Source organism: Vanellus vanellus (genome assembly GCF_965231255.1).
Source record: "Vanellus vanellus genome assembly, chromosome: 2".
Lineage (NCBI taxonomy): Eukaryota > Metazoa > Chordata > Aves > Charadriiformes > Charadriidae > Vanellus > Vanellus vanellus.
The window spans coordinates 102,950,253-102,971,593 of NC_138906.1; the positions used below are offsets into that span (position 1 = coordinate 102,950,253).

General features: G+C 38.3%; 1 protein-coding gene across 1 annotated transcript in view; it reads right to left on the reverse strand.

Moving 5' to 3' along the window:
* LOC309686498 (dynein axonemal heavy chain 5-like) overlaps positions 1–21,341 on the reverse strand; it is a gene marked incomplete at its 5' end in the record, with an annotated part of 184,441 nt that overhangs the window by 36,983 nt on the left and 126,117 nt on the right. The window contains 8 exons of the mRNA XM_082499206.1: positions 1,919–2,186; positions 6,674–6,838; positions 8,696–8,967; positions 10,098–10,476; positions 10,901–11,071; positions 14,291–14,473; positions 14,741–14,896; positions 17,842–18,036. Coding sequence (XP_082355332.1) covers positions 1,919–2,186; positions 6,674–6,838; positions 8,696–8,967; positions 10,098–10,476; positions 10,901–11,071; positions 14,291–14,473; positions 14,741–14,896; positions 17,842–18,036 — 1,789 coding nt within the window. The remainder of the gene's footprint in view (positions 1–1,918; positions 2,187–6,673; positions 6,839–8,695; positions 8,968–10,097; positions 10,477–10,900; positions 11,072–14,290; positions 14,474–14,740; positions 14,897–17,841; positions 18,037–21,341) is intronic.

Below are 21,341 nucleotides of genomic sequence, written 5' to 3' on the forward strand. Positions count from 1 at the left end.
TAGGGAAGCTCTACAGAGAGACTTAGATAGATTGGATCATTGGGCCAACATCAATGGTATGAGTTTCAACAAGGGCAAGTGCCAGGTCCTGCACTTGGGCCACAATAACCCCACGCAGCGCTACAGCCTTGGGGAGGTGTGGCTGGAAAGCTGCCTGGCAGAAAGAGACCTGGGGGTTCTAATTGACAAGCGGCTGAATATGAGCCGGCAGTGTGCCCAGGTGGCCAAGAAAGCCAACGGCATCCTGGCTTGTATTAGAAATAGCGTGGCCAGCAGAAGTAGGGAGGTGATTGTGCCCCTGTACTCAGCACCGGTGAGGCCACACCTCAAGTATTGTGTCCAGTTTTGGGCACCTCAATACAAGAGAGATACCGAGGTGCTGGAGTGAGTGCAGAGGAGGGCAATGAAGCTGGTAAAGGGCCTAGCAGACAAGTCATATGAAGAGCGGTTGAAGGAGCTGGGACTGTTTAGTTTGAGGAGGAGAAGGCTGAGGGGAGACCTCATCACTCTCTACAACTATTTGAAAGGACACTGTAGAGAGGTTGGTGCTGATCTCCTCTCACAGGTAATTAATGACACAACAAGAGGGAATGGCTTCAAGCTCCAACAGGGTACGTTTAGACTGAACATTAGGAAAGAACTTTTCACAGAAAGGGTGGTCGGGCATTGGAATAGACTGCCCAGGGAGGTGGTTGAGTCACCATCCCTGGATGTGTTTAAGAGACTTTTAGATGTGGTGTTGGGGGATATGGTATAGGGGAGAATTTTGTAGAGTAGGGTAGATGGTTGGACCCGATGATCCCAAGGGTCTCTTCCAACCTAGACAATTCTATGATTCTATGATCCTGAATCCTCCAATTAATACAGAAACATTAGTCTGAACTGCCAATTAGTACGCTGATCACACATTGTGCTTCTGCACATAAACTACTAAAGTTAGGAAAACTGCAGGCTTAGAGGCCCAGAAAGCATGAGATGAACATCCTAGCCTGAGGAAACATCCTGAAAGTGGTGAAACGTCATAGAATCATAGAACCATAGAATAGTTTGGGTTGGAAGGGACCTTTAAAGGTCATCTAGTTCAACCTCCCCTGCAATGAGCAAAGATCCTGGAGGTAGGAGAGACATGCAGAGGCAAATACCAGGGGATGCCCACAGACCTAAGCCAGTAATGTCCAAGACTGGTAGCTGCAAATAGCTGCACAGCATGAAACCAACATGACTTTCTGCCCAACCTTCCTGGACAAGCAGCAATCTCTCCAATGGGAAGGGAAATCAAGATGAAATAAATGCAACAGAGGAGGCTGAGAACACAAGAGAGTGAGTGTGTGAAATAAGCAGGTAGCATAAAAGCCTTAATCTCATTGGTTCTTAAGTAAACCCCAGTGTTCAGATCCACTATGGGTTGTTACTAACTGTCTTGTCAGTGACAGAAGCAGCTCACAAATACTTGAAGGACAATTACAAAGATGCTGGGGTCAGTCTCCTGTCAGCAGTGCCAGATGACATACCAAGAAGCAACAGCCATGGCTACATACTGCAGCTTGGGAGGTTGAGGCTGAGTGTTCAGAAGACTCCATCTTTTTCCTTACCCAGTGGAGGATAGGATAGGTCCTCCTCTGCATCCTTGGGTGGAGTCAACAGGACAGAAAGCAAAGAGTGATGGAGTGTACTAAGTTTAAGAAAGGACCACTGACCTGGCATTCTCCACAGGTTCTACACGAACAAAAAAATAACTATCAATTTCTGTTACAAAAATAAACAATATCAATTTTACACCTCACGAGGCTGACTTACACAGTGCTGTATTTAGCTAATGAAACATCAGAGATTAAAACTAAAATACTGCACAGAGTATAGTGATATGGGGCTGGAGGGGAAGCAAGACCCAAAACTCAAAAACCCCACTGTTTCCTACCTTGAGGGGGTTCATTAGTAAATTTGATAGAGGAGTGTAAAAGATTAATAGGAAACTCCGGGTGAGCCTCTGTAGTGATCCAGGTCCTGAAATCTTCACTCATAGATTCTGTTGTTGTGATGGTGTCCATTAATTCACTAAGAAACTCCAAGCCAAGGTGGCAGTTCTGTAGAAGGAGCCATCCTCCATCTTGCATGCACTGATTTAACAGGCGCCTTGCATGGACTTCCTGGCCCTGACCCATTGAAATGGCATGACAGGGAATATTCTGGAAGCAAAATACAAAGTTTCTTTTATATGTAGTTCTTTAGAATGACTATATACATGACATATTACTTCTGTAGGTCCACGTGTAGTGACATTGTGCCACAAAGAAAACCACTAGTATCAACAGAGACTCATATTAAAACAGAGTAAACAAAAACCTCAAACCCTCCAAGTTGCTCTTATCTTCTTATCTGCTGAAACAAAACTACACCCACTGGACATAATCTTTTTTTTGCAGGTCTGACAAAGCCAATGGGATAAGGCAACTGAAATGTTTTTCCTTCCTTTTCACCACCTCCCCAAATAAAGCAGGACATACACACAGCAACATACCTGCCTGACTATGCTTTTTCCTATGATGTGGACTACCTTGAGATGGACAGATATTAAGGCTCAACATAATAATGCACAGAGTAAAGACAACAATTTTGGTGTCTTTTGACTGTCTGAACATATTTATTTCATTTAACAGAGAACTGTCAAGGAAGCAGGCAGGATAGGAAAGATTGGTTTATATTAAGTTATTCCTTAGCAAACATCCTATATTGTTAATTGGCAGCTGTGGAGCCACTGATTTGGAGGATTCTAGTTTGGTGATCTGCTAGGTCTAGCTAGTTTTCTAACTGTTAGTTTTGTGGATTCAGAAGAGGCAAAGCTTATAAATGCAAACACAAGAATTCTGGCAATTTATGGAGTCTTTCCTCAAGAGGCCATGGGAGAAGAAAGCCAGTGGTTCAGAAAAACAGAAGATGATACAAGGTCTCCCAAGGGGATCTGAAAAAGACAAGCTGACTAGGTTGCGGTCAGGACCATACAAGTCTGTAAGTAAACTGCAGGCAGACACCCTCTTGCTTATCGTTCTTTTACTACCCTTGTTCTTGTTAAATAAGTAGTCCTCTGGCTTAGGTTCTCTCTCTGACTCCTACCAGGGAAAACCAGAGTTATCAAACCCAGAGCTTATTATTGTATATACAAGTTGAGGGCAAAGGATTTGGTGAAAGGTCTTAGTATTGTGGACAGTTTCATGTTCAAGACCTACAGCTGAGTGTTCCTCATGCTGTGAGCAATGTGCTGCATAAAGACTTATCAATCTGGCCCTATCTTCAGCTGGCTGACAGCTACAAAGTTTAGTCTTAAGTTATCCTGCTACTGGGACTCTCTCACTGTGAAACTAAAAAGAAGGAAGTCATCCAGTCCTAAACAGTGTGGATGAAGCTGCCCTAATTTTGCAGGAGAAAAAAGTTAAGCATACGGACAGAAGCTGTGCTGGGTCATTTGGCCTTAGGGTCAGAGAACAGGCCCTGACCTGATTTTACTGAATGGTATAAATACAGCTTCTGTATGTGATCCTCCACATCCTGGCAAAAGATTTAAGGAGAAGAGAATGCCAAATATGAGAAAGCAGTTAAATCCTGCTCTCAGGTCAGTAAAACCTGAAATCGCAGCTAAAAGAAGCAAAGCTAAATAGCCTGTGAAGTTGTCTATGTGCTGGAGGAGCAAAAACTTTACCTTTTCTAAGATATATCTGAGTATAGCTAGCACTCCCATCAGTGAAAGACTATGACTACCCCTGCAGAGTGCATAAATATTCAGCTGGTACATTATTCCCTAACAAAGTATCTGCTCATAATTTGCTCTTCTCAGCAATGTTACCTCTCAAATGTACAATCATTGAATGTTATAGAAACATCAAGACAAGGAAAAAATATTTTTCAATATGGATTGTCCTCATATTACTCCTTCTGAAAGAACTCTAACATGTCTGCATACAGAATGTTTCTCTCAATAGTGAGTCACACCAGTGTATCTGTGTCATCTTAATACAATGCTATCCAGGTGAAAATAGTATAATTTTACTCAGTACAGTAGCCCTGACAGTTCTGTTGATGGTTCTGTGCATCATTCCCTGAAAGAAGACACTATCTCTAAAATAATGATAAAAAAACTGTTTTAATGAAGTCAAAGTGCTAGGCATAAGTTAAATTTTCACTCCATCTTCATGTGAAAGTAAAGGGGGCAGAAATCCAACTAGTTTTAAGATGGCGCTTGCTTAGCTTATAAACAGGGTTATATAGCTCAATAATCAGATACTGTTTCCATTTCTTTGGGAGAAGGCCACTTGAACAACTAAATTGTAGAATGAAAAATAAATTCTCATCACAAATTTGAACATTTCCAACTGCAGATAATTGATTTATATCAATTATTCAGAAGTGTGGCCAGCAGATCAATGGAGGTGATTCTGCCCCTCTACTCCACTCTTGTGACACCCCACCTGGAGTACTGCATCCAGCTGTAGAGTCCCCAACATAAGAAGGACATGGACCTGCTGGAGCACGTTCAGAGGAGGGTCACGAGGATGATCTGAGGGCTGGAGCACCTCTCCTACAAGGAGAGTCTAAAAGAGTTGGGACTGTTCAGCCTGGAGAAGAGAAGGCTCTGGAGAGATCTTATTGTGGCCTTCCAGTACCTAAAGGAGGCCTACAGGAGAGCTGGGGAAGGACTTTTTACTAGGGCATGTAGCGATAGGATGAGGGGGAATGGCTTTAAACTGGAAGAGGGCAGGTTCAGATTGAACATTAGGAAGAAGTTTTTCACTTTGAGGGTGGTAAGGCACTGGAACAGGTTGCCCAGAGAGGTTGTTGAGGCCCCATCCCTGGAGGTGTTCAAGGCCAGGCTGGATGTGGCCTTGGGCAACCTGGTCTAGTGGGAGGTGTCCCTGCCTATGGCAGGGGGGTTGGAACTCGATGATCTTCAAGGTCCCTTCCAACCCAGATGATTCTATGATTCTATATTGTTAATATCATACTTAGAGGTACCATCAGCACTGACAACTCATTTTAAGACTACAAATCATGCCTGTAAAAGGGAAATCACTGAAAATTAGGCCCAGCATTTCTTTTGGAAGTATTCTGTCATTAAGAAATGTTTCTATATGCTGTGTGGTAAGATCTGACTAGAGCTTTACAGTTAAACATTACAGTTAACTTTACATTTACAGTTGACATTACAGTTGAACTTCAGGTTATGACAGCCTAGATGATGTTGCCTTGTTCATAAATTGTGTGTGAATAAACAAGACAATCCCTTCAGCTCTTTTGCAACCTCACTTTCTGTTATTATATACGTTTCCTTAAAGCATGAAAACATATTAAAACTCCCCACCACAATATACTTTCAGAATGACAGCAAAAACTGCTGTCTTTTAACAGTCACAATTACAGAGCACCTCCTACCTACCAGCACTTCCCCAGACAGGCTAAGGTCTTGCTTAAGATTTGACAGAATAGCAGAGCATTTTGTTCCACTCCTTACAAGAGTGACTCTAAGCGACCAGCTGACTCCAAATGACTCTTAAGAGGTTAGTGTCTCTCATCCCCTTACATTGCCAATGGGATAGAAACACTCAACTCCTCAATGCAAGTCAGAGTTAAGTTTCAATTGTGTGCTCTGAATTGCTTTCAAAGGAGCCACTCTTTCTCTTTATTGATTACAGAAATGAGTTCCTATTGGAGATAGGGTAAATACATATCTAGGAGTCCATTTCACAGAATATGTATGTTGAAGAGCCGAATAGGTGAATACAAACATCACAAAGCTGACACTCCATTTGTATTCATACCATTGGCCATGAAAACAGGAATCCAATCACAATCACCTAATGTGTTTACTTGGACTTGAGAAGGGACTAAAAAAATATGCCCATTTCTAGTCTGTAAATATTCTTGTAGTTGATTTCAAATCTTCTACAGAGACAAAATGTCTCTCATATCTTAGGAGAAGGCAATAGGATTCCTGGTTTTCAAAGAAAACGGGTGTCTAAACATTCCAAATAATTAGATAAAGAAATCTGTGGGTGCTCCCCACTTTTGCAAGTCTTACTTAATGCATACCAAAATCCTGCACCTCTAAATGAAGATGCATTCTAACAGGAAGGAAAATTTATGGAGATCTACTGTGAATAACTTCTTGGGAAAATTATACTTGCATCTACATTGGGAAACATAAAACATAAAGCACAGAGTGCCTTAACGTGTTGCTATGCTGTAAGAAATGTTGAACGCCTCCATCAAGTGAACTGATTAAATGGTAGGGTCTCCAAATAAATTTCTCTTGTCACCATATTTATGATTCTTTTCCTGTATCTTCCTGTAATCATCATTATTGTCAGCTCCTGCAATGAAAGCAACACAAGTATTGCTTTGTTCTTATAGCTAAGCACTGTCACTAAGTAATGGACTATCAAAGTCTGCTGGATAGAGATAGAAGGCTCACTGGAACTAAACTGGAAAAAGAAAGAATGTAACATTTCCATTTCCTCAGTAAGTCGGTTTTGGCTACTGGTCCAAAATTAACTTCCAGAGAACAGTGGTATGAATATAAATATGATCATTTGAACTTCTATAAAATGTGGAAATACCATTTCTATTTCAAAGGATAGTTTTAAATGTCTTTAACAGCTCTAGCAAACTCAGTTTAGGAAGATACCTTTGACTTTGCCAGACGTTCTATATTTTCAGTGGGGTCAGACCCCATTGATAAAAAACATGTCAAAGGTGTTCGACAGTCACTTTCAGTCCACATTGCTTCCATTTCGAGAATAAATCCTTCTGCATATTTCCCTCCAAGAGATTCTGCAATGTAGTGTCGAGCCTAAAAAAAAAACCAAACAAGTTACCAGAAACATATACATTTTCCTTTTTTTATTTAGCATTAATCACTGATGTGGAATTTGCCAATAACTATATTGGAAGTCAACAACTTTCTAAACTTTCATTTTCAACTTTGCTGTAACAAAAGTGACAGTCCACAGGAGGCAACCATTGAAATTCTCAGATAGCAAACTTCAAACAAAGAAAAGAAAGAATTCTGCTCGCACAACACCCAACCTATGAACATTGTTGCTGGGGGATGCTAAACAGTTTTTTAAAAAGAACTAAAGAAATCCATGCAGAATAGATCCACTGTCAGCTCTAAGGACAGCCCAGATATTACCCCTAAATCACTGACTGCTAAAGCTTGGTGTATAACCAAACAAAAGAGTTTCTCTATACCAGCCCCATTCTTAGCTCCTCTAAGCATGTATTGTTGACACTGTCTCTACAGCATAGCAGATTAGACAGATCTTTCATCTGACCCAGATACAAACGTCCATATATTTGTTCCAACTTCAGACAAATTCTCCTGTCCAGTGGTTATCCAATTCAAGTCTTGTATGCTGAATATCTGTTTCTACAAAACACAAACACAGCTCAGACTTTATCCTTAAAGGTCAAACCTTCCCTACGCCTCTATTGTCCTCTTTTCACAGACATTTTCTAAAAGGACTTCTAAAGCTATCTTGGTGTATGAGACTCATTTTTGACTAACATGATTTTCCAACCATGTAAACTACCAGCACAGATTCTGAGGCATGTATTATGAAGAGAAACACACAGGAACAAGGTGGACTGAGGAAGAGGACAATTCCAGAAAAAAAAACTCAATCATCCACTATTAAGTGTAATTTCTGCCCTAGTGAAGAGAGGTAAAACTTTGTAACACTTGGGGAAACACAGTAGGGAAAAAAGAGATAAAGAAGATAATAACAAAAAGGATCCCCTCTTTCCTCAAAAATTAAAATAATTACAGTTTTTGAAACCACTGTTCAGAGACATTCTTTCTCAAAGATGGTTGTGCAAGACAGTAAGATTGTTGATAAATGAGCAGTAGCAGCTTTATTATTTTGGTCTGTTTAAATTGTGGCAGATGGATCTCCTATGCTTCTCTCTTATTTACCAGCTGAAGAGAAGAAAAGGAAAAAGGATGGAGGGGGTCTTGTTGAAAAAGAGGTCCATGAAAAAATGGTGTCCCCTAAATACAATAAAGGTGCTAGCACATCATGTAACATGAAGTTGAGCTATGCACTACTTTCCAGTGTAGCTAAAGCAAAAAAAAAGCGAAAAGAGAATACTCATAGGCTCATATATCTCTTTTAGACCTATGCAGAGAAGAAAAATCCAAATATCATAGACTGTGGAGAAACTGCTAGTCCATTGCACTTTCTTTTATGGTATCTGCCATGAGAGAGTCTTAATTATTACTTCCTCAGCATGGAGGGTAAGTAAACAGTTTATCTGCTATTGTAGTGCACCTGTCACCAAAGTGAACTGTTATCTTTCCACTTCTTCTGTGAAAAAATAGGGATGCATCTTCTGATTCACCAGAAGAATGCAACTGCTTTACAAGTTTCATGACTCCACTTTAGAAGTACCACACAAAAAGAACGGTATTCCAACAGCTCCCACACAATTTCATGTTTTGCAATGCCCTTTCTAATTCATTGCAATTAAATTAATTAATATTTCTTTCACATATATTTATTATAAGGATTTCAATATCTGATTTGCAAAATAGCTCACTCTGCAACAAATATTACAAGAAAAACAAATTCAGAGAACGTAAGTTTGGAACTAGCAGTTTTAGAGGAGATGCCACATGGCATAACCATTGTACAACAGCATATCTTACCTGGGCAACAGTATGATCGGGACACCAGCTACGGACAAGGAGCAGTTTATGGAATTGATCCAGTAAGCTGTCATACCCATCAGGAATAACAGCTTTTTCAGGTGCTTCTTCATCAAACCAAGCTTTCCAAGACTTCTCATTCCTAACAACTTGCACCAGAAGTTGATTAAAAGGGTACAAGCTAGATAACTGCACAAGATTGAGCCATGTCATGTCAAGGATCCACTTCTTTGGTTTTGGCTCCACAGAATTCAGATCCAAACTGGCACCTCCTGCGAAGGGAATTATAGCGGAAAACAACAACCAATAAATAGAAAAATGACAAGTAATAAAAAATATTTATTTCTACAGTTTAGGGAACAAAAATCTTTGTAAGCCGGAACAAAGAGACATAGAATTTGCATGGAAGAGTCATTTAACAAAGAAAGATTGGGGAAGTGGTCTCGGTGCCTCCAAAAGCTGATATCCCAGTAATTTTTGTGTTGCTTTTTCTCTGTCTATAGAGCTGGAATAAAACTTGCCTACCTAAAAGGATACTGAAACCCAAGTCTTCAGACCAGATGTAGAGAGGACCTATGATTAGTCCAGTATCCTTTCACCTAGACCACAGAATACAAAAGTACATGGTGCATTAATTTCCTGGACCGTGCAACTTCAGCCTCTTAGCTCAACCACCACTCCAGAGTCATGCCCATTTGCACTTCCAACACAGCTGAGTCACAGCTGAACATCAAATCAGTGCTTGCAAAGTGAACTGAGATATTTGGATGGCAAGTACCTGACTGTACTTGTCTTATCCTGGTACCTGGTTTTACTTATATCTTGGAGATAGTTGGGTCCACCCCCATCACATTTTATAAACTTGACTAAAATTTTTCTTTGTCATTGTGACTGAAACTATTCAGACATGCAGTGGTGGCATAATGCAAGGCAATATAACAGTGTTTTACAACATATAACAGCTTTCCACTTTTTTTGTACTGACGCTTAAAGGTTGTACAGAGTCCTCATGCATTCACATGCCTGCTCACCAACCATCAGAGGAGATTTTGCTGATTGTCTCCAAGCTCACAGATATAGGTATGTAGCAACTCAAAAAAGAGGCACACAGGAGAAAACCATAGGGTCTCGTACAAAGTAGTGGACATTTTTTTTTTCTGTTTTGCAATGTAAAACAGTTAAATATCCTTATCTAAGCAGTATTTTGATAATAAATAATCTATATCGGTCTTGATTTGGAAAATTTGTCTCTTAAGTCCTTCTTGGGCTATATATGTTTTCATTCACCAGTTAAAAAACGTTAAATGCACTGGATACAACATATTGTTAGTGCGAGTACTGCAAAATCTGAATTTAGTGGTTCACAGACATATGTAAACAGGAATATTTTTAAACATTTTACCTTTTATCAGTGTCTCAAACTCATTGTGTGAAATTTTCTTGGCCTGCAAGTCAATCTTCAGTGCCAGAAGCAATGTAAACAGGAATCTGTGATTTTCATACAACCCTCGAACTGTGTATTTGAAGACTTCATAGGTGAGATGCTCGATTATGTATACTACCCTTTTTGCTGTGATCTGAGATTTCCGAGATCTTTCCACTGATAGGTCAAAAATGCCAAGGAACTGCCGTAAGGATGTCTGGTACATGACATTAACCAAGCTCATTTCCACAATTAGGAAATAAAGGATGCTACCACGACCAGCAACGGGCCGATACTCTTCACGTGCAGTATTGATTTTCACCTCTGTCTCCGCTGCTATGTTTAATTTTTCACTGACCTTAAAATTAATGGAAAAGACCATGAAGATTAAGTCATGCCACTTGTGATTTCTACTGCACAAGCAAAAAGAAAAGGTTTTGATTAAGATCACAATGGTTTTTTTAGTCAAGCTTTGCTTCCCTCTGTCAGTGCTTCAACATAGATGTTGTGTCTTCATGTGTTCAAACACCAAGCAAATGGGATTTGACTCAAACTTATACCTGCAAAGTACACATGGAATATAAAGCAGTATCCAGGTAATAGTTTAATTTTGCAGCCTTTTATGAAGAATAAATGATAGTGTTTCTACTATTTAGTTGTTAAGAAGTCAGATGTTATATAGTGGCTCTGAATGGAAAAAAATAAAACCAGAAAAAAATCTGTCTACAAATAATCTTTAAATTACAATTACAAAATGTTTCTGCAATGCATTCAAAATTCACCTCTTCTGCTGTTGTTTTAGTGATTCTTAGGACTTCTATCAGAGACTCATCTTCAACCAAAGAGCCCTCTGTACTGGTTAGACGGAAGAGTAGATTATCTTCAAGCTCCTGCATTTTCCTCTTGTTAGATGTCACTTCCTCCATCAGTTTGACTCTTTCTGCCTCCAGTTCCTGCATTCAGAAATTTTCCTTAGAATATTTGAGATTAATTCAAAGAAAGATTCCTTAAAATGAAACAGCAAACACGTCTTTTCATGCATGGTAGATTGGGGGCTTTGCTGCTTTTTTCAGAAATATTCTATACAAAAGTGATTTATATGTATACTGCATTTATTTGATTAAAGCAGCATGCTGAGGAGTGAAAACACATCAGAATAACCAGGAAAAGCTTCCTCATAGTAAGATGCACAAAGCACTAAAGCTAGTTTCCAATGGGAAGTGATAAAAGCCACATTACATTACGTACTTTAAATTAAAACAGACAAAGTACTGAAAGATGCATCATATGGATGGATTTTACATTGTTAGGTAAGTTGACTGGACGACCTTTCCCATTTTCAATTTCTATGATTCTGTGACTTTGCAAGATACACTCCTCTACTGCTTATAAAATAGGAAACTTTACAATTATTATCTATGTCATATGGAATTTTTATGCTATGTCTACAAGACAGACAATGGCAAGGGAACAATCACAGACAAGTTAACACAATTCCAAGTGAAATGAGGCATCTATACTGCAGTCCAACAGAGCTCAGGGATACTTTTCCTGGCGACCTTTATTTAATTAATCAAGTTGACCTTCCTGTAGGAAAAGGGTAGTTAATAATATCAGTCTACCTACACCTATAGCTTCAGTTTATTTTCATTCTTATCAACATGCCAAGTTAGAGAAAAGGATGTACAGAGTTATGCAGTACAGGAGATGCTCTCCTGTATTTCAAAGAAGAAGTGACAAATTTCTTTACTCTCAAAAACTTCTTATTTGGGAACCTGTTTGTAATATATTCTAGGGCTATAGAATGTAGCTTTGTGGAAGCTACAAATAACTGCATCCCAACAGAGGACAATGACTTAAGCATCAGTCACTCAGCTTCAAATTTTCTGCATTTTTTCCTCTTTCTTTATCATTAATGCAAAAAAAAAGATTAGAATTACACAAAAGGAGTAGTTCTACATAACACTCAAACATGCATTTAAGTACATGCTTAGTTTAAGAACAGGCACCTCACCCATTCTAATTGTAAACCTGTAAAGAGTATCTTTCAGAAAATTAGCAAATATATCAGATGCCAGACTTTTTTTTTTTTTTTGCAAGAGAATTTCATGACTGCATTTGTAACATAAAAAATAACTGTTCTGAAGACAAATAGTGGCAGCAACTTCATTTTCAAAGTACAAGAAGATGCTGATAACTTACTTTCATATTGTTACAGGAGCAACCTTTAAAGCTGAGAAGAATAAACACTTCTTTGATCATATATTTCATTGAACACTATAGCAATCTTTAAGAATGTCTTGGTTCCTTTAATCTATTACTTTAGCTCAGTGATCATAAACTTGTCTTCTTGTTTGTAATAGAAAACCTATTCTTCAGATTCTCTGTTCATGCTCTGTCTTTTCTTTGAACTAAATTTATCAGAGCTCCATTGTCTCTGGCTATCTACGCCAGGACATTCATCTCCTATCGAGACAGGAGAGATAGAACAACCATGATTTCTTCGGATCTGCTAAAGGGAAGAAGTTTAATAAACGTTGATCACCTGCAACCATGTCCCCATGCAGCAAGTAGCGCTGATACTAACCAGCTACCCTTGCAGCTGTCTTCAGCTGATATTCAGCACTGTAAGAATATTTTTCAGTGACTGTATTTTTGACCCAAAATGTAGTCTTGGTGTTGCTACATACATATAATATGAATTCTCTAACAGTTTTGTCCACAGAGTAAGTATTTGCATGTGGGGAGATGAGTTTTTTACGTAGGTCATGAGAAACCAATTTCAATTCTATCTTGATTTAAACCATCAGAGCTAAGTTCCTTAGTCAGGATAGTCCCAGCCACTCCTGCTGATGCTGTTCAATTTTGCTTACATAAACATAAATCTACTGGAGTAAAGTTTAAACGTTTTTCACCCCTAGCATTTGTCCTACCTTCCTAATGGATAACCCTTCCTCAGTACCTGTTGTTGTAGCTTCTCCATTTTTCACGGAAAATTTCACAGGAAGTTTGGGCATAACAATAACTCAATAACAATAGCCTCTGGTTGTGACTGGCAGACTGAAGGAAGGACACTTAGATTCCAGTCTTTACTTCAGCAAATGTTCATTTGAGCAAAGTGGAAAGCTGTTGGCCAGAGAAGGTGGCAGCACCACTAAAGCACGCTGGTTAGAGCATGCTTTGGGAAGTCAAAGAAGGAGGAATTAATTCCCTTAGGTGGGGAATTGCTCTCACATGAGCAAGCCTGCCTGAGTGAGTTACTGAAATCAGCAGCTCTGCTAATCCAAACCCTAATTTTTGTTACTTCTATCACAAAGACACCATTAATGAAATGTTCCATTTGAAATAAAGAAGGCATTCATTTTGATGTGAAATACAACTTCTGTGCTTTCACTTCAATGAGAAAGGAAGAAAATATTTCATTTTAGTGTAATTGGACCATAACATTCGTGTATTTATTGGTATGACTGCCACAGTAAAAAACTCATCTTTGTTCCTGGTGATGAATTGACTCCTAAGTTTTTGGATAACCAGTCTGTTAAATTAGATCACACAAAAAGAAATAGGAATGATCTAGGAATTAAATCACTGGGGATGATGTCTCAGATTTGATATTATGAAATAAAACTCCTGAAAAACACCTGAGAGAAGATTTTCTTCTTTATATTTGCTTCCACATAATCAATGGAAATTTTAGTAAGAGCAGAGTCAAGTCAGTGCTTGGGGCTCCTTAAAAATCTCCTATCTCCTTGCACACTTGAGCCTGGCTGGCAAAAGTAGTTTGAGGTCATAAGCATTTTTTCATGTCATTCAAATAAAGTTTAAAAAGGAATTCAGAAATAAAAGAGGTTTCTGACCGAACAAGGAGCCTTTGCTATATATCAAGGAATACAGATGCTTTATGTATGTCATGTATATGCCTGTGATGCATTTTTAATGAATAATTTTCTTTCTTCCGTTTCCAAGGCCAGATCTTAAAATAAATATTTAGGTCTCTGCATTCAATTAAAAACCTGCTCCACATTGTCTTTCAGCAAATGCACAGATTTTTAAACTTTATTCACATTTTTGTTCTTGCATTTGATTTCAACCAGGACATTGAATATATCCACTCACAGTGCAAATATTGAACAAGCCTTCCCTCTATACAAATATTGCAAGCTACTAGATACCTGCTTTTCTGTGAGGATGACACGGCCAAGGAGCTGATCTTCCAGCCCTTTCATAGTAACAGTAAAGTCAATCACAGTTGTTCTTGCACTGATTTCTGGAGTATAGGCAGGATTAGCCAATTTTGTTGTCATATAAAGGGTAAACCCCTTCATCAGATCTACCTCCTTATCTCCTACTTTCACCTGAAAATAAAATATATTACTCAATTTTCAAAAGCTAAATTCAGAAACAATTATTTTATCCAGTGAAAAACAGATTAACTCTTCTTTTACATTTTCATTTACACTTTTTAAACTTTCTGCTTAAGGGTTAAAAAAAAAAACCCAACCCCATGAGTTCACTACTCATCTTCCTAAGTGTTGCAAAGGTATGAAACTTGGCAGTATCCAGACTACCAAATACCCAGCATCTGTCCTATTTTTTAATTTAATGTTCACAATGCATCTTACTTTGTGTGCTGAACCAGATTTTATGTAATTTTTTTCCAAGATGTTATCTAGAGCAGGATCAAGTTCCTCTCCAACATCTTCAATTAACAAAGGTCGGCCAAGGGACAGGCAGTCTTCTATATGACTTCTGAAGAACTTGTGGTTCATAGCTGTAACCTAGGAAGATTGATGCGTAATATAGCATGCATTTGCAAGCACATAGAAAACAGTATAAAATCTATTGCAGCTTTCAAAAATTATACTCATCCTGGGATATCTACACAAATGATTACATTTTAGGGACCAATGCTAACCTCTGCTGAAAGGAATGGAAGTTTTGCTTTAAGCTTAACAGAATAGGAGATCACACTTCTTTATTGTTATCTATTTATTTACTTATCTTCATATCTGTCTGATCACTGTAGTATTTTAATACCCTTTAAATATTAATGAATTTATGCCCAGAACACTAATGTGAAGTAGGGAAATATTTATAGGGTTCAGACAGGGAACCAATGTTACATAGGAGTCCTGGTCTCACATCAGATGTTGAATTTCCAATTCAGTTCCAATTTCACAATATAAAGTCTTAAAATTGCTAAAAATCACATAGAATCCTTTTCATTTATTTAAATTTAATAAATGTAATATAAGCCTTTGAGGTGGTAATTGAATAGCTTTTCCAGGCATCTGTTAAGCCATGGTTTTGGAGCGGTGTTTTTTCACCAGAAAAAAACCCTAGGATAAACATGTTTTTAAAATAAATCCTCTTCTTGCAGACAGTGCTCTTTGAAAAAGGTATAATTAAAATATCTAGAGGCACATTACACCATCTTAAAACAGTATATTATTTAAAAATTAATACTATGTTCCACCACTCTGCGCTTTTAGCTTTGTTATCACGTAAGCATATGTGTATCCACCAAAACAGCACGTTGCTTACATTTTTAGTCTGAATGAAACTGAGGGATGAAGTTAGTGTCCTAGTGACCAACAATATAATCCTAACAAGACCATAGCAAATTACAATATCCCAGATGTAAAAGCATAATCTAAACTCTTGGGTATTTAGTCTTGACATAACTCTGTTCCTCCTGGACTTTACAGGGGGAGAACTCAGATTCTTCTAACACAACTGAGACAGGATGTCTAAAAACCCATAACTAAATGCATTTTCATCAGGAAAGGTTCCTCTGCACTTAGAGGCTGCATCTGTGTGTATTCAAAGCCATGTAAGTTTTGAGAGTACTCAGCAGCTCAGTAGTTAAGCCCTGTCAGAATTCATGCATTTCATAGGCTGAATATTCATACAAGGCAAGCCTGGTAGACATTTTTATCTGGCTCATCAGTGAAATGTCATCGTGACTTATAGTGTCTGAATAGTGGGGAAAGAGGAAATGGTATTTTAATCTGCATCTCCCAGTCCCTGCTTTGGTGAGTATGTGATATAAGATCCTTACTCAATTACTGGACCAGAGGATGGAACCTGCAAATTTGTGTTTGCAGTCCCCTTCCATGGGCTGTGTGCCAGCACATGGCGAGAGCAGCCACCTGCAGGGGAAGCAATACAGGCTCAGTGCTAATCAAGGGAGGGAACTGAAGTTGCAGCTTGGAGGACACTGAAATTATTGGGGGAAAGGCTACAGTGTGGCACAAAGAGTCAGTGTAAGTCCCTGACTGAAGGACATTTGTTGTTGCCAGTCCTGAGCTCAGCTTGGTGGCTCTCTAAAATCCTGAGTAGGAGACGCAAGTCTCAAAGAGGGTGGAATATGAGATTCATCCCTTCTATTTATTGTTTTCCCGTTGGTTACTCACACTAGCGTTTCTTGATCCAATTTTCAGGGGGGCAAAGTAAGGTCTGATGTAATTTAGAGGAAGCCATGTTATCTACTGTAGGACAGTAGATTTCACACAGTCACGAAATGCCTAAATTCTTCTGTGAATACAACTCATATGTTTTAGGAGAGCTTTTCATCATATTTTTAATAAAGGCATCCATTTTTCCAAGATCTTTGAATGTTGTACATTATTTTTCTGTCTCTTCTCAGTTAATACTTCCCATTTCTAGCTGTGTTTCTACACCATTTTTAAGCTTGTTCCAATTACCAGAAACTGGATTTGGTGTGGGATTGAATGCTGAACCTTTTTTAACAGTGCTAGGAAATACAAATCTACCTCAAGCTCCAGAAGTTAAGGATTTAGCTAATGACATCACCATGATGTCATCAGCTCTCTGGATGTCACCATCTTTATCTTCATTCTCAGTTTCTTGTTCTTATCCATCACTTTCATTTTGAATGAAGATAGTATACCATGGTATTCATGTGATAATCTACAGTTGTAGGACAGACTTGATTTACTAACAACTAATCCTTTACTATCATGTTCAGTCTAGCCTGAAAATGTACTGTGTTTAGATCTTTATCGTATCTTTATCGTTATTGGTATAACAAAGCATGGAGGGTAGGCTGCTTAGACGGGGAAAAAAAGAAAGTTTTGAATCAAATAGAAGACCCAGATCCAATCAGGATGCACTGCTAGAGAGAAAGTGAGATGGTGAATAAATTAAGCAATAAATATTTTTATCACATGCATTTAACTATCAAGATGCAGCCTAAATTTGGGCTTTGTGTTTGATATGCCTCAAAGATCACTAGATTTCCATTCTACCTCAGGCCACCATTCTTTTTCCAATTCCTCCTTTTTTCTTTTCCCTATTTTCCTCTTAAAATGCTTACCCTAAAATATTATTGCCATGCAGCACCACCTGCCTGATTCTGTCTGGCCTTAATTTTGCAAGTCAGTTACTTCCCTCTATGTTTCTCTTTCTCTAGTTAATCAAAAGAGTCATCATAAAAATACATATGGCATAGCATATAATTCCAATTTGCTCTTGAAACTGTCTTTCTGAGAGATGACAAAGCAGTACAAGCTATTTTACCCTGATACAGATAGGTCACAGATTTTGCGTCAGTCTTGTTTTAATTTCTGCCTAACTATATACAATAAACATCAGATTTAAATTACATGTGGCCAAAGTAAGATGACAGAAAAAATAGTTTGCACTGCTAACTATGATGTGAAATGACATGCGCGTAAAAAATATTAAAGGCACTATTTACCTGCAGTCCATTATTCTTTTCCTTATTTTTAATCCAGATCTTTCCTTGACCTTGTGGATCAATCAGCAAAGGATATCTAGATGCTTTTGTGACAATGATGCCATTCTGAATTGAAAGGTCATCATTTGGAAGACCCTGGAGGTTCCATTCACCCACTGTAGCATTGTCAACAAGCATACCAGTAAGGTTTAGGTCCTAATAGAAAATATGTAATTAAAAAATTAGTTAGAGGAGATATACTAAAATGTTTGATGGAAGGTTTTTATTCTTATTCTGATCATAATGCATGATAGAATGTATTTGGTAGTTATTATTTATAGTTTCCTTTCTTTAAAGTTCAGTGCCTAAATCATTGAAGTTGGGCAATACTGAAAGTGAATTCTGTTGAGGCTTTGATGTCCATCAAAGAGTGTCAGAGAAACTCTGAAGCCAGGTCAATATCTAATGACAAGCTGATTTTGGTATTGGCAAACTCTCTTCTTGCTAGCTCAAGAGGAAGCGTTGTCTTGGTCACAAGAGCTTCCTCCTGCTGTAAAGTTGTAAAGTGCCCTCCAAGTATGTATATGAATACAGGATGGCTTGTGGGAGACTCAGAGAAGAAAGAGGGGATGTGCTGTTGATCAATAACCACGAATTATCATGGAAAGTTATTGTTGCTATGGTCAGAACTCTTCTGAGCTCATACATTCTCCTAAAGTTTGATTTGCACGTGTTGACTAACCTGCATTATTTTAATCACTATGAACAGTGACTGGCCTCTCCAGAATGTGTATGTGAAGAAAACAGTGCTTAAAATCACAAACCAGGCTCTCCAAATTAGAATAGTAGCTTAATAACAATGTGAGTTTAAAAAAAAAAATACAATTTAAGGGGTTTTTTTATTTGCTCCTTACATTTTTCACTAAAAATTTCCTATTTGTAAGCTTCCTTTACAAACAACATGTTTAAAAAGAAACATAAAGCCTGCAACTCCTGCAAAAATCACATAATTCAGAATCCGAAGCCTAAAGCAAAATTTCAAATACTGTGAGATGTGATACAGTCATGACAGTTAGTGATACCAGTTGTTGCATAACTCAAAAGCTTTTTTACCCCTTTTATTTTTTTACTACTCTGATTATTGAAGAATCTGAATAAAGTAACATAAACCATTCTCAGAAGACAAAGAAACTTTAAGAATCCAATTTCCATTTGTGAAAAGGACAGTAAATCATTTAATAGCCAAAATTTTCAGCAATTGGAACCATACCCCATATTTAGCTTCTCAAGCAGATGAGTAGGGTCTAAACAACTTTGAATTTTTTCTTACTGCAGCAGGAAGTATGAGTCCCTATGCAACTCTGAAACTTAGTTAATTTAAGGCCTAACTACACCGATAGATAGCTAATTTTAAACAGCTCTCTTTAAATTTTTATGTCTAAATGACTCATACACCCACAGCCAGTTAGTCTGTGACAAAGTAAGGCAGATGTCAAGCCTTTTGCTTGAACTGCAAAGCTGCTTTAATTCCTGTGGTGTGAAGTAGCAAGAGAAGCCCATATGCTGCCTTTTGTGAGTACTTAATTCACTGGAAAAAATTAAAACTCCCTTCCATACATTATCATCGAAATCATAATCCTGTCTTTAACAGCAACTATCTAAACAGAATGGTAATTATGGTTTGAAACTCATTAATTATGACATTCTGTGTCTAATCTGTCCATATGAAAAAAAAAAAAAAGCAACACAGAAACAATTGAGAAGTATTCCTCAAATTTTGAAGGATACAGCTGAGTAGTAATGTGGTCAGAACACCTCCATAGAGGCAGAATTTTAGTCCTTTATGTCTTGCTTTCTAAGGACATTATGCATCCAAGTTCTTATCCTTAAATGGTACGAATCTTGACAGATATTCCTCAAGGTAAGTAGCTTTTAAGAACATTCTGTACGCTGAATTTAAGAAAGAGCCTCTCTGAGATGAATGTATGTAGGATAATTCTCATAGCACACAGGTAAAGAATCTTGCCTGAGACTGTACTGCTGCTGGTACTTTATTAATAAATCCACCTTGACCTTACATATTACTTAACATCAAGATCTTTCAAAGAGCTTTGCTGGGCAAGTTAGAATCCTTCATCTTTGTAAGTCATAGCATAAATTGGGCTGGGCTGTGAGGTTCACTCTGTCAGGTCAAGGTTAATCACTATTATGAGAAGCATTATAAACAACCTAATGTCAAAAAAAAGATTCACAAGTAACTTCTATGGGGTGAACAGCATGACAAACCTCTCATGGCAAAAAGGCCTCCCTAATATAGGTTTTGAGTGTCAAATCCCTCAAGAACCTGAAAAGATGCAGCAGGGATACTAATCTACCTTCAACTGTTTCACAACGGTACAGCCACAGCTGTACTCAGGTTGCTTACTTGCTCCCAGCACTTTCCAGCAGCACCTCCTCTGTCAAAAGCTTTGACAGCTGAGGACAGGAGCCATTTGGGCTTAATGCCTCCACTCCTGTACTGAGAGTAAGAGAGACTCCCTGAACTATTTCTCCAACCTTTAGTGCTGGAGAAAATGTACGCAGGTATTCACAAAACTAAGCGGGAGGCAACATGGACAGATTACTCAGACAGTTTTGATTATTATGGCCTAAATTCTGCCTTCAGCATGAAAATGTCTTCAAGGTGGTGCAAAGAAGAATATTAGACAGACTTCCTAAAAGCCATGGAATAGGAACAAGGCTGCTACTGGTCAGGAGCAAAGCCTATGCACCAGAACAGCTGCCAGGTCTGGCACAACTGAGGCAGATAGCGGTAAAAGGAAAGAACAAGATTCACGTAAAGAAATCTGCCCCGTATCATAGTCCCAGCATGCAGGTTTCTCCCTTTAATAAAGGTGGCAGCCAACTGAAGCTGCATGATGGGACTGTAGCTCTGCTGCATTTTATGCCAACTCCACCCACGTATACTTAGGCCAATTGAGGAGAAGCTGTAATGTCAGACTCACTGAGAACAGCTTCATTAGTGACAAATGTACATGGATTTAAAAGCTCAGACTGGTGCAAGCTGAAGTGGTGTAAGTCAAGGTTTACAAAATCCAGGTTTTGTTTAATTTCATCCTTTCAACAAGGCACTTCAAATAAAACAATTAAATGGAACCAAACCCCATATTTAGCTCATGAAGCAGATGCGTAGCATCTAAACATCTTTGAATTTTTTCTTACTGCAGCAAGAAGTATCAGTCACTATGCAACTCTGAAACTTAGCTAATTTAAGTGCCTAACTACACCGACAGATAGCAGAGGGTATGACAGGAAGGTATTAATTGATAGTAAACGGAGGTGCAGAGGTGATACTTCCTGGTTCAAAATGTGCAGTGGTCCTTTCTATAATTGGGTGTGAGAGTATTTTTATGTCAAACAAGAATTAATCAAGCTACACTAAGAATAAAAGTGTGAAGCTTTAAAAATGAAAACCTGTTTAGTTCCATTTTACACATATTTTCTAGCAAATGTAGATTATT